Source organism: Lepisosteus platostomus, chromosome 9, assembly GCF_059453375.1.
Source record: "Lepisosteus platostomus isolate fLepPlt1 chromosome 9, fLepPlt1.hap1, whole genome shotgun sequence".
In the NCBI taxonomy this organism is placed as follows: Eukaryota; Metazoa; Chordata; class Actinopteri; order Semionotiformes; family Lepisosteidae; genus Lepisosteus; species Lepisosteus platostomus.
This window is the reverse complement of record NC_142619.1, coordinates 15,897,610-15,915,525: the sequence shown is the minus strand read 5'-3', so window position 1 is coordinate 15,915,525 and position 17,916 is coordinate 15,897,610. Positions and strand designations below refer to the sequence as shown.

The 17,916-nt window shown below is 36.8% G+C and overlaps 1 protein-coding gene across 3 annotated transcripts in view; it reads left to right on the top strand.

Moving 5' to 3' along the window:
- Positions 1 to 17,916, top strand: part of hipk2 (homeodomain interacting protein kinase 2) — a 115,690-nt gene that overhangs the window by 10,236 nt on the left and 87,538 nt on the right. For 2 of the 3 annotated variants that reach the window (XM_088646943.1, XM_088646942.1), the window contains exon 2: positions 13,874 to 14,954. In XM_088646943.1, the coding sequence (XP_088503069.1) occupies positions 13,874 to 14,954 (1,081 nt within the window). Of the gene's footprint in view, positions 1 to 13,873; positions 14,955 to 15,629; positions 15,671 to 17,916 lie in introns of those variants that run through there. The other variant, XM_088646944.1, reaches the window with a different exon arrangement.

Below are 17,916 nucleotides of genomic sequence, written 5' to 3'. Positions count from 1 at the left end.
GTTGCCTTGTGGATTTGACTCATATATGAAAATGGGTACACTTTGGTGAATTTCAAACAGGATAGTTTGTTAGGCTTTGACATGAGCTCTGTTTTAGGAGCATCCTCTCAGCTATCAGCACCTGTTTTGGTTTGGCAGGCACACTCTGATATGAGAAGACAAGTTTCAGTCCTAGATCTGCTGCTTTGCAGTTTTATGCAGTAGTGGGGGTGACATAGTGCTACTAAATTAAACCTTATGAAAACCATGCCACACTGCTGTACAAAAAGTGCTGAGAAGACTATAAAATGCTAATGTCTTCTCTGTACCGCTGACGCTTTTTGTAATGGTTCTTTATTGTTGTTGGCATTTCAGAGCCAAAGCACAGATGTGGTTAATCTCTTCTCTGTTTCTGTCCATTCTCAGTTCACCACATGTTACAGAAGGTTTAATTACACACCTTTTACAGTAAAGGCATTTACACAAGAAATGCAATGCACATGTAGGGATCTTATCTAGTTAATGTTTTTTCAAGATCTGAACAGCCACTGAGCTGAGCAACAGCGCCTATAGGTCTGTGGGTTGATCTGTTCAATACATATCAAATTCCTTATGTTGACTGGAGGCATGATTGTAAAGGAATTATAGTGAGAAGATAAGTGACAGAGCAGCTTTCCAGTTTGCTTGCATTGCTGATAATAATATCTCATTCCTTTGTAACACTATTGCTAATATAAGACTAGTTAGCCTTGGCTCTCATCTTCATTGGAGGTTATAAGAAATGGTGTTATTGTCATTTATTTGTATTGTACTAGAACACACAGGGAACTGCATGCGGTCTACTGCTGGCTAATTTTATTCAGGCCAATGGCTTAGCCATTGCTTCACAAGAATAATAAAAACATAATTAATCTAAAGGAAAATATATTTTTCAAAACAATATATAAAGTTCGGTTCTTTCTCCTTCCTTTTGGAAATCTTTAAAATTGATTTTTATACCGATAAACTATTATAGTACTTAAAACTATAATAGTTTGAACAAACAGAATTGTTGTGGAGGGGTACTTAAAACTATTTTAAACAATGACACCATTATGGATGTCAGTAAAGGACATTGGGATCACAGATAAAAAACCATTCAGACAAAACAAAATGCCATTGTAATCTTTAGTATTAACATAAAAATGTCCAAAAGGTTTAGAAATTGTATTTTCAATGGATACTTATTTAGGGAAAGTAAATTAAGTCATATATACAAACATAAAAATTGTTATATACAGTTGCTATTATGTACAGTACTTTGCTAAATACTAGTGTGAAACTGTTAGTCTAACGGCAGTATACAATGTACAAAACCGAACAAAGGAAAGAACAGTAGGAGCTGACTTTGATGTTTATGTGTATATGCAGTGTATAGTGTGTGGGCTTCTGTTCATTCATATGCATGCTATCGATGGTTGTATTTCTCTTGCTTAGTGCCAGATCTTTGCTTTCTTAGTCCTTTAACTAGGAAACAGAGCAGTTAGCACTGTACCGTAGTACTGTTTGAATAAGATCAAATAAAGGAATTTAATGCAGCTAATTTTATAGATAATGATGTTGATTTTTTCCTTTGAAGGACTGGCATCCAAGAAACCTACATTATAAGAGAGTTACTATTATTTAACAAAGTTTGGTTGGTACGTGAGATTATCTCTTTGTGCTGGGAGAGTTGCATTGTAGTTATATTGTGATGTAGTGCTCCCCCCTGTTTAGGATTAAAGGGTCTGCTCATCCCTCTTGCTTATTCTGTTCAGGAGCCCAGCTTATCAGCATTCGCCAGTGGTGCCATACGGCACAACCGGCTTTTCTAAGATGAGTTGTGATTGCCAAAGCTGATTTGGTTGCATAAAGCTAAAAAATATGTTTGCACTTCAGCCTTTAAATTTGATTAAACTGACAGTTGTGTGTTAAGAAGGTGAGCTTGCTATTTGTTAAAAAATAGATGGAGAGCATACAAATAGTTGCTCTTGTAGCTTGTTTGGGTTCTGGTAGCTAATTGATTCGAGAATTTCTTCAACCATTTTTGAAAGAAGAGGAGGTGCCATTTTAAACTACGTGGGTGGTAGCTTGTTCCAGACTCATGCAATCCTTTGTGTAAAAATACATGCCTCTTGTCCTAAGTTTTAAATTCACTTCCCTGTAGTTTCAGCTTACCCTGTACATGTTTCAGTGTGGGTTTTGAAAAGGTTCATTGGGTTGATTTTCTCCATCCTTTGAGGATTTTCAATACTTGCTCTGCTCAAAATGAAGAAAAACGTTTAGTTTCTTTGGTCATTAAGGCATTCCTTTAAGCCTAAGAATGTGTTTCGTCACTCTTTTCTGGACTCAGCTGCAATATCTCTATTGTTATGTTACTTTATAATGTGGTTTTCATTGCTTCCTTACATTGTCTAGATCTAACAGATGTGAATGATTTGTAAATGATTTGTCAACATAAATGGTATTTAATATACAGTCTGAATTTACGGAAATTAATGAAACACCCCGAGTATTGTGTTTTAATCAGTCTCTCATTTTGATTGTGAAGTTTAAACCAGCCTATGCTAAATGAGTTTTGAAGTGTTTTTTTTTAATTTTCTTACTCTAATTGTTGTTGTTGGCTAGTCCTGGCTCCCATGATAAAACACTGTGTGATGTTTGTGAAAAATAGGAACAGTAAATTTTGTTAGACTACAGTTGCTCGTCTGTCCCGTTCTCGGGAAAATGTAGACCTCCTGTTCCTGACCTTTCACAGATGGCAGGTACAGAGACATGGCCGGCTGAAAATAAAAGGGCTTCAGAGTCCAGAGGCACTACGGCATCATTTAGTTATACAGCACTGGGGGGAAAAAGATGGAATAGATTGAATAGGTTTGATGGTCAAACCTTTCTGTAAAGATATTGGTGGTTTGGAGTGTGTCGTCACATTAATCAGTGGCCTGGACTACCTTTAGCTGAACCATCGGCATTTTTGCCTGCTAGCTGAGAGGTCAAGGGGTTCTGCCTTTCTCACATTTTAGAATGGATCATTAACATAACTGCTGGTCACGGCTTGCTGACTGTTCCTAAAACAGAGCTGAAGCACTTTGCAAGCCGTACTAATTCAAAAAATGGAGTGTTCAGATAAAATGGACACAAACTTGAGGACTTATAATTACAGAGCTGTTTTCTTCTGTGTTTCTGTGTGTTCTGTACATGGAACCGATGTCTTGCAGTGAAATTCTCGTCAATTGCTTAATGAGTCTGTGAATTACATTACTTTCATCGAGCGTAAAGAATGTTTTTTTTGGCCGAGTTGTTTATCTTTGGTCAGAAAACAAGGAAGAGCCAGACCTGGCAAGTGCCCATTCATTTGATATGTAATAGTTTTATTGCCTTTTTTTATTGGGTCAAAAACAAAGCAGATGCATAATGGCTAGGTGCAAAAATAATAAAACAAGGCTTCTATGAATTCAAAAGCATACAAAACAAATTTTACCTTTTAAATGTATCTTTGAATACAGTACTAGTCTGTAAATACTTTGACTGGAAGTTGTTTTTTTTGTTGTTATTGTGTTAGCAGGTGGATTAATTTATTTCTGAAGTAATGGATGCACCTTTTCTCTGTCCTGTCTTGTTTGTATGGTGATGATTGATGTGTGGAAACCACAGATAGCAGTCTTAGATCAGACCAGCCCCTGGCATCTTTCTTTCATACTCCTTCATTAAAAAGCCCATACAGATTGTCAAGGCAGCTACCCCTGACTTTTCTTTGAACATGTCAACTTCAGTTCAGGTTTGGATCGTGCTCTCTCTAGGGGTTCATCTTTAGTTCATGGTCATAATGCATAAGTTATTTTCTGTTATAAGCTGCAAACATTTGGGGAATTGTGTGCAAAGAAAAAAATATCCGGGCAAAGGGTTTCTGTGTGCTGAGATTCAGGATTAATTACATATGGGCTCACTAGTCCTTGGTGATTGCATCTTGGCTGCTTTGTGTTCTGAGAAAGACAACACAGTTGATGTTTCTCACTGCTTCAGAAGGGCTGAGAAAAGGACAGCGTCTGGCCTTTGATTTATATGAAAGAATATATGTGTCCTTTGATAGTACAGGGTCGTTATTTTTAGTTGACTTAATTTGGACTGTGAGGGAGCTACATGAGGAAATGATTACAGAAAGATAGTTAAGCTTCAAGAACTGTTTCAGCCACCACTCCTTAATATATCCTTGATATGTGAGCAATTTTGTACTGCAAATGTATGCTTTATAAATTTCTATTAATATGCATACATTGTGCCATGTAGGTTAAATCGCCACAGTAGCTCTGAGCATGAAATAGTATATACGGATGGCTCTGCTCTCACTTTTGGTCCTTGTATATCAGAAGTGTGAAGCAAGAGAGATAGCATGATGACAATATTTTGTTTGTTTCTACTGTGCTTGGGGGTAGAATTAACTAATTCTGTCTCAATTAGAGGGGCTGTGGTCATCTGTGTACAGGTTTTCCCTGAGAACTGACACCTTTTGGGGTGACCTGTACAGAATGGGAGCCCTGAAATATGGCCCAGATCCAAGATGGCAATGTTAAGGACACCCACATCTTTACTAGCTAAGAGTTTGTACTGATTGTGGTATAATGGGACTAATGGGTCTGTGTGCCCCCTGTGACTGGTGTCTTATCCAGGGTGTTCTCTGCCTTGCACCTATTGCTTGGGGGGAAAGGCTCTGAGACCCCTCAACCTTAAATTGGTTAAAGTTATTAGAAAATGGATGGATATCTGTTTAAGTGGGTTTTTTTTTACAGCAACAGTCACTTTGTCTTCTAAATATTCCTACTTAACAGGCTAAGCACTGTAGCTCAATTAAAAGTTCAAGGGTGGCTATTCTAACTTTTTCCACTCTGTGTCAGCTTACACAATAGCCTGATTGAAATGCTTTATATGGTGAGCAGTTTTGGTCAGGAATATGTAAGTGCTCTATATTACAGTAACTGCATTAATGACATTTACCTGCTGCGGCCTACAAACAGGCACATTTTGTTTGCTTATTGGCTTATGGCAAGCTTATCAAAGTCATTTTTATTGCAGAATGAAACTTCCCCCATTTAGTATTGTGCACTAGGCACAGTCACAATACTGCTGAGTACTACCTGGATCAGTAGAATACATTTAACTTCTGTTCATGTTTTGATCAATTTAAATGCAAATCCAGTCATAGGAAGCAGTAATATCTTGTGGTCGTCTGTGCATTGCGTTTCAGTACTGTGGTACCAATGATCAGTTTGTGCATTCTTGTTCTGTCTTTAAACACCTGTTTTGTTTTCTTTTTTGATGGAGGCAATGAAGTGTTTCCTTTTTGAGGCAGTGTACTTTAAAGGCTTTTTATCAACTTTATCATGTGCAGTGTCATTGTATCATTCATACGGTTTTAGTGTCTGAACGTGATAAATACATAAATCGCCAAAACGTCTTTTGAAGTGTAAAGCAGGTGAAACAAAATGTTTTGAAGAAAAGGAGAGACTTTGCTTTTCACATTACACATTAGCTTTTTGGGTCTTTATTAATATGTGATGGTTACCAACATTTTTAAATTATGCAATAGCGTAATTTACGACATTTGGTAATGCACTTTGTCTGAACCTGATCTAAAACCTTGACCATTTTTCTAATGTTGGGTTAATGTTCAATGGGAGATAAATGTTTAAAATATTTGTCATGCACACAGTGAATATGTCAGTTCCAGTAATATGCATTTTTCCATTACATTTCAAGTGTTTACCTCACAATGTAGTAATCCCAAGGTTTTTCTTTTGTCATTTCCTTTCTAATTCATTTGCAGTTGCAGTTTGGTGTCAATGTAGATTATCTGGGGCATTATACAACAATAACTAAAACAGGTTTCTGTCCTCTTTTAATATGTTGTTACACATTATGAGAGGAAGAAAGGATAGTAGTCAGCTTTGTCAAATATTACTTATTTGACTCCCTCCCAACCTTTGTTCTCCCGCTACTTTACCTTTGCCTACTGCCCTGTCTCTCTCACACCTGAAGAAGGCTCCACGGCCGAAACGTTGTGTTCTCTTTCTTCTTTTTTTCAGCATGGAATAAACCTATTACTTGTTCCTTTGCAGCCTACGCATGCTGGCGCAGCTACCCACCTGAACTACTACAAAATATTACTTATATTAGTAACTTTTAAAAATTTATTAAGAGTGTTTAAAATTGCTAAATATACAATTAGAACAAAGACATCCTGGCTCTACAGTTACATGCCTGGTTAATAGTACAAAGTTATCTAATTAATAGAAGGTGTAAAATGTGTTCACATTGTATTCTTGAGAGGAAATTACAGATTTCACAAGCTAATAGAGTACTCCTTCTTTCTTTTTCATAACAGCATGCATGTCTTTGTTCCATTTTAACCCCGAGTTCAATCTAAATGTGAGATATAGCACTTATTTCCTTAGGCCAGTTTTTCATTTGAAGACGTACTGTATTCCAGGTAGCATAAGCTTCCTTATCTCTTTCAATATCGTTTTTTGCAGTATGTGTAAGGTGGTGTTTCGGCATGATGCTTGCATAGAATTTCCTTGTAGTTGCTACAGTACATACAGCTTATATACTGTACAGATTGAATGTTATTGAACTTTTATTTTTGCTTGTAATGTCTGGCGAGGTTCGACATGCCACCAAAATCCCAAAATTCCCCAAATCCTCAGACTGTCCCCTTCAGTAACACCTGTTGTCTGAAAGAAAGGTTTGATCTTGTTGTGATTAAGAGGCTGCTTAATTGTTGAGACATTAAGGAAATCCTGTTGCCAGTCTGTTCTTAATTAATACTTTGCAACCATGCTCCCGTGTATGTTGTTTGCCTTCGAGTACACTTCTTCAGGTTTTATTGTTCACACTGTGTGCCTTTGTGGTTTTTGCATACCGTATTACTGAACTCTTTTGATGTATTGTGAACTACTGCAGTGAACGGTAAACATGCTGCTCTATTTAAACATAATTTCAGGCATAGTAATGCTTTAAAACAGAATTGGTAGGTATTTATAATATCATTAAACAATGTATAGTCATTTTTTAAAATTTAAATGAATCTGCCTTGCAATTGTAATGTTAACATTCTGGAAGGTGGGGCAGGTTCTCTTATATGGAAACTTAATTAAAATCTGATAACACCATATAAAACTCAAGTAGACTCTTCTACACTTAGAGTGAAATCATTTTGAGCTTTCAACTACTTTCAAATGTGTGTGATACAAATTTGCCAAAACTGCTTAAAACTATGAATCCACTCTGTCATAAGGTTCCAAATTTCCGCACATCATATCCAGTTAATAAATAGCACTATTTTAAGGAAATACATTTCCACATAAGGGTGAAACTCAGGATTCTCAAAATAATAATGTAAACTGAACCTTTTTGTTCTGGAACTGTTCATTTTATATTAAGTTAAAAAATCTGGGATACTATATCTTAAAGATTTCGTTTGTAAAAAGGATAGCTAAAACAGACGCCGTTGTTACCAGCCTATAAAAGCATATATGAAGTGTGTAATTAGCAATTAACAACTTGCAGTCCAAGCTCAGTAAATAAATGGAATCATAAAAAACTATGAAAAAATAACAATTAAAAGAACAATGTTTCAGATTGTTTAAAGCTACTTTTACCCATTGATAATTGTGCTTTGAAAAACGTAAACCACTGCACAAAAACCATAAACTACTCTGTAGTAGACAGTGGTAGTGAACCTCATTTTCTGGAAATGCATGATTCGTCTACTAGTAATAAGATGAGGTGGAAAATGTAAAACTCGGAGGTAGTCAGTAGCTGCACCGGGGCTGCAAAAAAGAGGGACTGCTCAGCCGTGCTCATGAGGACTAGATTGCCATGTTGGTTTCATGATTTTTGTTCTGCTCATTGTGTGACTCCTTCTTATAAGTTGTAACTGGGATGCAAATCAAATGCTTAGCAAAAACAAAAAAATGTGCAATTGGTCGTTCTTGGTAAAGTAGAACAGTAACCAAAACCTGGTGTTCACACAAAATTCAGTGTCTTTTCAGTACAGTAATTGGCTAAGGATCTGCGCCTGTGACTGGAAGGTTGCTGGTTCTAATCCCGCGGCCGGCAGAGGAATCCTACTCCGTTGGGCCCCTGAGCAAGGCCCTTAACCCTAACTGCTCCAGGGGAGCCGTACAATGGCAGACCCTGCGCTCTGACCCCAAGCTTCTCTCCCTGTCTGTGTGTCTGTGTCTCCATGGAGAAAAGCTGGGGTATGCGAAAAGATGAATTCCTAATGCAAGAAATTGTATAGGGCTAATAAAGAAACATTATTATTATTATTATTATAAATATTATATTATTTTTATTATTACATTAATTCAGACACCTCTGTCCAGACACAACAACTCTACACTTAAAAGCAGTTATTTCACAGCTTACTTGTTTCTTGTGAGGTTTAGATTATCAATTATCTTTTATTTTGTAAAAACTGTTACAGTTAATACATTGCCAGGTATGTATAATCATTATTCAGGCTGAACATTCAGGATTCCTAAGTGAAAATAAAATAATTTAAAACAATCAAAGGGTAATAAAGAATAAGAAAAATAAAAGTATATTAGGCCATGTGTTACTTTGAGTTTTCAGCATTGCATTGCAGTGTTTAACAGTTGTGTCATGTAAATAGTGATATAACCTAGACAGGTAAATAAATAACTTGAACAAATTCTGATAGTTAAGCATTATTAATCTTTGAGCCAGCCCTTGAAATTGAAACAACTGTTTTTTTATTTGTCTTTACTTCAGTGAATTTTAGGTATGGAAGTGCTGACACTGCTTGTCGGAATGCAGTGACCCATTGGCAATTGTCTCCACTTGTACAGGTGTTTTGCTAGCTGTTTTCCTTGACAGTGATGTTGCTGCCCTGTAACTTCAGTGTATGTTCGTTGTATCTTCAGAAATGAAGTCTGGAAAGGAGCACGATTTGCCTAGACCCCGGAACATGTCCTGAGCATATTTATTTTAGCAGTTATTAAAGCTACTCCAGAATACATGTCCTTTTTTGACAGGATAAGTGAACACCTTCTGAACTGTGATTGGTGAGTGATGCATTACCAAAATGTAGTGGAATAAATCCTCTTCTCTGCACATTGCAGATGATTCATGCTAGTGTGAAAAATGCTTGAGATGAGAAAGACGTTTAAAGTTGCCCTTAATCTGTCTGAAACTGAAATCTTCAGATGTAATGTTTTTAATAGATTGTTTCAATGATTCTCCAATGCATCATAATTTCATAGCCTTTTTAAAATGTTGGTATTCTGCTGATTATTAATCCATCATCTTAATTTAAATGCTGCAGTAAGTGAGTATCATTATCACTTTCCCTGCCATTACAAAGTGAGCACCTTATCTGACAAAGGAATATTTTGAGCAAGTCTGGAAAAATTAGTAGAATTAACAGAAACAAACTGAAACTAAAAAAATATAGATGAACAGTTTTTTTCCCCCTTCATCACACTAGTTTTATCCCCACAGGTACAGTATGTCAGATCTTATTTTTTCATTTTGAATCTTTTTAAAGAAAATGTATTTTTAATTTAATATTTAAATCTAATTGGTTTGGAGGTTTAAGATTACTAACACCAAGCATCTTTTTATGGTGTTATAAATTCCACTGCACTGTGGATACAATTTAGCACCTGATGTGTGTAGCTATCATGAAAGTTAAGCCTGATTTAACAATCATCTGCATTTCCTGTTTCCTATTACCAATTACACATCAATTCAGTACTTGGCCAGAAACAGTGGTGCCTTTTTGCAGATTTGATATTCTTTAAAAATAGCACTGATCAGATATCTCTTCAGAAGACAGATTGTTGCAGTTCCATTTTGATTTGTGCAACAAGAATGCAAGTGCAAGCAGCAAATCATGAACAATTCTGACAGATTATTACTACAGTCCTGTTATTTGCATCCATTTGAAAAGATAAGCAAAACGTTTTAGAGCATGACATTAAGGGCAGAGTCAGTTCTTTGCTCACATTAAAAAGTACATTTAAAATACCATGTAAATTGATGGCAGAATTACGCGTTGGGATTTCAGTGCTGAAGATCTTGATTGCCCAGCATAACAGTCATATCAAAGAATAAACAGAGTGTGGTGTTTCTTTTCCTAAAGTAGAGCAGCATAGCAACGTGGTTTCTGGAACCGTTTTGCAGAACATTTAGAGAAAATAAAGTTCATCAGTGTAAACTCTGGAGTATTCAGTATTTCACTGCATGCAGTTGCGGTTTAAATGTTATGCATATTAGAAAACTCAATAATACAAGGCAATTACTGAACTATGTACAGTTTATATCTTAATAAATTATATTACTACGATGGCAGTTAGCATTCCTGTCTCTCAACTTTTCAGTCCTGTTGTTCTCCAGCATGTTCACATGGTTTTTCAGCTAGGTGCTCTGGTTTTAATATGACTGAAAATATTTTTTTGCATGACAAATTGTATTTAATAAATACGTTGACTATAATAAATATTGGTGCTGTTGTTAATGCTGTTTTAGTTTTCACTTCTGTTTATGTATTTTCTTAAAGTGCTTTGAAATTAGACAAGTAAAAAATACAATAAAATATGGCAATATATAAACCTCCAACATAAACATATGCCATTTTAGACAGGTTTATTGAAACTACAAAAAATGACTAGACCTCCACTGAGAAATAGATCCCTATTTTGTGAAAAATGAATCCATTTGGAACAATAATGCAACAGTTGGTAAATTTTGGGCCCTTGGAGACAATGTTGTGCACTCTTATAGAATATATAGAATTATAAAAAACATGTATGTGCCCCAAAATGACAAGGTATCTGGAACACAGAATCTTGAGTAAGTACAAGCTCTGTTGGTGAGGGTTTCCTCAGAGCAATGCTGGGGGATTGGTTTTCGTTGTCAATGAAAGGACTATTATCCATTGTAGTACAAAGACGAGTGATATGTATGTAATAAGAGATGACATGTTGACTCTTTTACTGAATTAAGAAAACATTTATTTTGTGATTTGGAAAATGTTTGAAAAACAATTGTTAAAAGTCACTGTCCCTTGAGTGTCTCGTGGCATGTATTGTGCAGCCATGTTCTGTTGGTTCATGTATTGCTTGCTTATAGGAAGTTGTTGACTTTGTTCCTTAGGAAGAGTGAATGCTTTCAGTTGTATGGTCAATCCATCGGTGTTCAAACTGCATTTGTTTTTCTAGATATCCTTGCTAATGACTTTCCTAGAATGTTATAAACATCTTAAGTTTAAATTATTTTTAGCATATTGTCCCAGCAAAGGAAAATAATAATCCACAGTGACATCAGGCTCTGGTAGCTTAAGTGATTATCACAGCAACTCGCTCCTAGTAGCCCCGTGGCTATTCTTTATGATGTGCTGAATTACGGCTGTGGAAGACAGGTTGTAACCTATTTGAAAAATAGCACAAACACAGCTTGGCTCATAACAGTATGATATGTGGGTACAAGAGAGGGGTGCACAACAGGAGTCCCTCCACTGCCCTCTGTGGTCTTAATCAGCTTGCTTAGCCCTAAAACGGTACAGGAAAATCCAGGAGCATTAAGGTTAAGTCCAGATGAAAGAAAATATAGTGGCATGCATCCATGCTCTACCTTCTGTCCACTGTAGGGCAGTCAGCCAGATAAAGCAATTTAGGAGGAGGCTGGATTTATATTTACTCTAATAACTCTGAAGTACAGTTAATGAAGAAGGAATCTGACTGTGCCTCTACTTTTTCCCCATGCCAGTGCTCAGCATGTTGTCCATCTTACTCCTTCCATCACCCCGTCTCATTAATTAGCTTGGTGTGTCTGAACTGATAAGTATGAATCTTAACCCCTGCCTTTCTAGCATGTGCCAGAGAAAACAGCATTTTCTTTGTGTGTGGCTGAGTAATACTTGATTTATCTTCAGTGCTAAACCAAAAACAAATATTAATTGGGGTAAAATTAATTAGATTCTGCTAAAAGAACAAAAAAGTTGTAGGAAGTGAAAAAATTAAACACTTGCAGTAGGTAACAGATCTTACCCAGGAACATTTTAATGCAGAGCATTTGTCTGTTCCAAACTCTCTTTTCCATGTGCTCCTTTTTCTCCAGCTTTTTCATGTAATCCTGACCATTAAATGTGTGTTTTTGCAGACTTTAACTTGTTGAATTTTATTATTGTTGTAGCAGTTGTGCTATATGCTGATGATGCACTTGAACACATCACAGTGTGTTACTAATTTTTGTATCTACAGTATAGGTGATTTAAATGGATATTCACACTCTTAGTTTGAATGCTTACAGATAAAATTCCTTTTTCAAAACCTTGTTTTTGTTTCGTTACACAGTTAATTAATCAATGTAGGCTAGTAGATATAAACTTTCAAGATCAAGCCTGTGTACTTCTATAAATTTCTGTCTTACTGAAACTCAGCTGCAGGTGGTTTTTGTTCATTTCTAGGGGTGTTCAAAATGGTTCCTTTTGGAAAAAGCCCCCACATCTTGAGGTGCATGAAAAGGATGAGTGCTTTGTGTTTACTTTTGAGGAAGGATTCTGACTCTTCTAAGGCAGTGTTTTATTAAGACTACTGATTTAGTTATGGCTTGCAGGAGTATTTTTAAGCTGCCATATTTTTCAAAGTTCAGGGTTTTATTGTTTTTTTGTTTGTGTCTGTTTTCTTTGGTTTCCAAGATAACATCTTAGAAATCCAACCTAATAGTGCTTTTGCTGTAAAGATAACAAGCAACATTCTATAGTTGGGGTCTTTAGTAGGTCTTTGTAATCATTCCTGAGAGGTCACATAACTACACATAAGCCTCCATAGTAGTACATTTGCATTCTTTTCTTACAAGGTTGTATTTTTATCTGCCAAAATGTGCTTCCTGTTCTCTCTGTATCACCTGTACAGAGCACATAAGTTGTGTTCATGTGTGCTTAAAATTGTTGCAGTTTGCTGTCCCTAGTGGGCTTTTGGAAGTATTCACAATAAAATGCAAAGGCTCCTTTTATGTTCTTATAATATAGATGTTAAACACCACAAACGCTTAACTTCCTACCTGTAGCCACCCACTCACTTTCAGTCTGCTTTTCCCATGTAGATGTGTAGTGAGATACAAACACATCAGAGCAAGCTAATTCTCAGCCCTGTCCCACCACCCTTTAAGGTGTAGTAGAATAATACTCCCATTTATGTGTTCCATTTTGCATGGTCATCCTGCAGCTTTTAATTTTATTAGAGTTTTCTTTATCAGAGAATTAAGTAGTCCTGGAGAGCTGCAGGCTAACTCACAGAAGTGCTCTATGAGTATTTGGAAATGTGTATTTATAAAATGATGCAAAAATACCATTGGAACCCTTTAAATGCAATACACCGTTTTGTCAATGCATGTTTCTTATTTTTATTTTCTTTTTCCATCTGTAGTTATTTATAGTTGATACAGAAATATGAAGGTTAGATGTTTTGCTAACACAGGCAGTCTTATAAGAAATGTTTACATATCAGTAAGCCTTTATTGCGAAGAAAACTGGTTTCAGTTTTCTTTCATTTTCTTCATTTTTCTGTTTGAATTACATTCACATTCAGAGACTGCCAGCTGCTGTAAATTAAAATAATTGAGATTTAAATATTCTCAGGGGTTTTAAAAGTAAACACTTCATATATCAATACATGACGACTGAATGAATAATGCATCGTATTTCAGTTTGAAATGATAACCTCATAACCTCAGACAATGCCTGGACTGTTTGCACGGTTGTAAACTTTGTGTTCCAATTTAAGAAAAAAAGTGAGGTGTACTGTTGTGTTTCATGTCTCACATTTCTGCTTCACTTTATGTTTCTTCTCAGGTATGGCCTCGCAAGTGCAGGTATTCTCCCCTCACACACTCCAGTCAAGTGCCTTCTTTAGTGTGAAGAAACTGAAGGTGGAGCCAAGTTCTAACTGGGATATGACAGGGTATGGCACACATAGCAAAGTCTACAGCCAGAGCAGTAAGAATATACAAGCCACTCAGGTGGCTGTCAACGCCTCCCTCCAAGTAGCCAACTCTACTCTTCCTTACGAGCAAGCGGTCATCTTCCCAGCTAGTACCGGGCACATAGTGGTCACCTCAGCCAGCAGTACTTCTGGAGCAACGGGGCAGTTGTTAGGAGCTGGCCACAACCTGACCCGTCGCAGCACAGTGAGCTTGCTGGATACCTACCAGAAATGTGGGCTTAAGCGCAAGAGCGAGGAGATTGAGAACAACAGCAGCGTCCAGATCATTGAAGAGCATCCGCCAATGATTCAGAACACAGCCAGCGGGGCCACTGTCGCTACGGCCACCACCTCCACAGCAACTTCCAAGAACAGTGGCTCCAACAGTGAGGGGGATTACCAGCTGGTACAACATGAGGTACTCTGCTCCATGACAAACACCTATGAAGTCCTGGAATTTTTGGGCCGGGGCACCTTTGGGCAGGTGGTAAAATGCTGGAAAAGAGGCACCAACGAGATTGTGGCCATCAAGATTCTGAAGAACCACCCATCCTATGCCCGGCAGGGCCAAATTGAAGTCAGCATCCTAGCCAGGCTGAGCACTGAAAGCGCCGATGATTACAACTTTGTCCGAGCTTATGAGTGTTTCCAGCACAAAAACCACACATGCCTGGTCTTTGAGATGCTGGAGCAGAACCTCTACGACTTTCTCAAGCAAAACAAGTTCAGCCCTTTGCCGCTCAAGTACATTCGACCCATCTTGCAGCAGGTGGCCACCGCTCTTATGAAGCTCAAGAGTCTTGGGCTCATCCATGCAGACCTCAAGCCTGAGAATATTATGCTGGTGGACCCAGCTAGGCAGCCTTATAGAGTCAAGGTGATAGACTTCGGGTCAGCAAGCCACGTCTCGAAAGCAGTGTGTTCCACATACCTGCAGTCCAGATACTACAGGTAGGGTCTCATGGGATTTTATATTAAACACCATTGTATCAGATGTGTATCTGCCAACTGTTTCAACATGGGTTTGGTAGCTCTATGTTTGAATTTCTGCTTACTGTATATATAGCTTTCCAGTATTCATAAAATAATGGCTTTAAATTCATTAGGTGAAATAAAAATGTGCCATAAATAAGTGGCAAAGCAAAATATTTAAGGAGCACAACAAATTGTACAAGTAAGGAGATAATGTGGCCTGTTTGGCTTGGTGGGTAGTTTATTTTTCATCCAGGTATCTCATCCTGTGATTATTTCAATTACCTCCTTTGTTAATAAAGGATATGGGGATTCCTACCGCTGTAAATTATATTTATAAAGTATTTTATTATTTTATATTATTTTATTAATAAAATATTTTATTAAAAGACAGCATAGAGTGAGCTTTTCTTCTTTCACATACATCATGTTTAAATTTTATCAATACAGTTTTAGAAACTAAAGCATTTTTCTTATATTTTGCTGAAGGACAGAGGTTAGAAACATTTCAGAATAGTCATTGGGATTCAAATGAATAAGGTACATCATGCATACATACTCGGGGCTTTGGCCCTTTTAGGTGCAGGGTCAGGACCACCAATTCCAGTTCTTCAGTGCCAATTCCCAATTCCATTTTCTTGTTTATATTCAAAGTGGGAATTGAACATGCTAGACTGGAATAAACTCCAACCCTGGTAGGTGATGATTAACACTTTTTTAAAAGTATTTGCTTACATTGTTTAATATGATTAGGGTTCAATATATTGTTTTTTTAACTGTAAAGTTGGTGGTCACTGTCCTCATTTGTGTGTGAAAACCAAGTGTGCTTTTCTTTCCCATGAAAGTGCTGTAAAATACAAACCTTTGCTTTGTTGAACTTGCTAAGAAATCAGCTATTTCTTGTGTTTAATATGCTGAAACAGCCATACAGTATGTGTTCTGCTTTGAAGATTAAAGAGAACATGTTTATTATGTTTTACAATATGGATTAGTTCTGGGAAGAAAACACCTGGGAAATATGTACTATAAAATAATTTGTTTAGAATAATTTAAGAAAAAGTGTTTCTTGTTTTTTTTTATAAAAGACAGCTAAAAACACCTTCATTTAATAGTGATTATGAACATAGCCAGGGGTTAGTTCAGGCCTGGTTTCAGTTTCCTAGGGGACATAAATTAAAGGTCGAGTAGACTTCTTGTGTAATGTGTGCCTGTAATCTACACTGAACATTTTAGATAAATGAATTGTTGGTATGGATTTTTTTTTTATATTAAGATCAGCGTGGTTATAGTGAAAGTGTCTGATTTGTTTGTTCCATATTTTTGGATGTCAGCATCTGGTTGAAAACGTATCGTAACCTAGTAGTGCGTAAACATTTTCAGTTCATTTTTTAAACCTACAGTACTTTTGTTTGCTGCAGATACTGAAATGTGGTATATGTAGAAAGCGTAACAAGACTATTTGTACTTGGTTGTTGTTGCTGATCAGTTGTTTTGCTTGATTTATACATACAGTAACAGAATGCATGCAGGTATTTTTGAATTAATGGTTAATTTAAAATTCCCTTCCAAGTTTCTCACAGTTCACAGTGAATACCAATGCGCCCTGGCAGGCAAACTGGTCTCTACTCTAAATAGCATGATCTTCTGTAACTGGGGAGGTGCAGTAATCTCTGAATTGGGCCAGCAAAAAACAATGCACTATGTATCGGGAACATACAGTACACCTTTCAAAAATTTTTTTCCTTGTAATACTTCAGCTCTACTACAAAAATACTGAAATTCACTAGGAATAATTCCCTAATATCAAGGACGTATAGGAAATCCTCCTGGAATGGATTTATATTTATGTAAATGTACAGTTTTGCATTGTTACAAAAAGGGGGTTAAAAAATATAACATTTGAGTGGGGTAATAAGTAAGATAAATAATTATAATCCTCAAATTTTAAAGGATATGCCAAGAATATATCCCAGTGGTTGGTATCATTAGAGGTACAGTACCTGTGTTCTTTGCTTTGTGGCACAGCTCTTGCAAAAGAGAAATGAGATGCAAATAAAATATTTATTAAAAATAGCAATAACATAAACTTAACAACACATAAAATTCAAATTACAAGCTACCCCAATTACTAACATCTCAGAGGCCTACGTTCTGACCACTCAGATAAACCCTCACTGCTAACCCAGTAGTCAGAAATCCTGTATAATGCTTAACAGGCCAACAGGTTAACGTACATCCTAAATAAAACAGATTACAACCCAAAAGCTAAATGTCCCTTTCTTTTAATTAGGATGCTCCAAAGTGAATGGGAATCTATCTCCCTATTCTAGAAATGTGTCACTAACTAGGAGAGAACATTTTTGCCTGGGGATTCCTTATAAATGAAATAAGAATTTCCTGAAATAACAGCATGCTCTCTTAGAAAAGGTTTAAATGCTTAGCTAGAATCTGTCTTTAAGGCTGATTTGGACAAGCACCTTTCACCTGGCATGCCTTTTGTCCTCTCCCCTCTCTGTCTCCTTCTGTTCTGCTTCTGCCTACATACCTCTTTTTAGCCCAGGTTTCTGGACTGCTGATGACTTTACTTAACTAGAGCAGTGGTTCTCAAACTGTGGTACGCGTACCGGCAGTGGTACGTGGAGTGCCGCCAAGTGGCTTTTTTATTAGTTGTTGTTAATGTTTTTTTTCTGTAAAACACTTTGAGAAGCCACCTTTAAAGGCGCTATATCAAATAAAGTTTATTATTATAATATTTATTATATGTATGTGTGAGTGTGCATGCGCGCTCATGTTGGTCATTGAGAATTGCTGGGGTTCCTATGAGAAGATGACTTGTAGGTGGTACTTGGATGCTTTGGTTGGATTAGGGGTGGTACTTGGTCCAAAAAGTTTGAGAACCACTGAACTCGAGTAATTCCCCAGAAGGTCTCATTTGACCTTT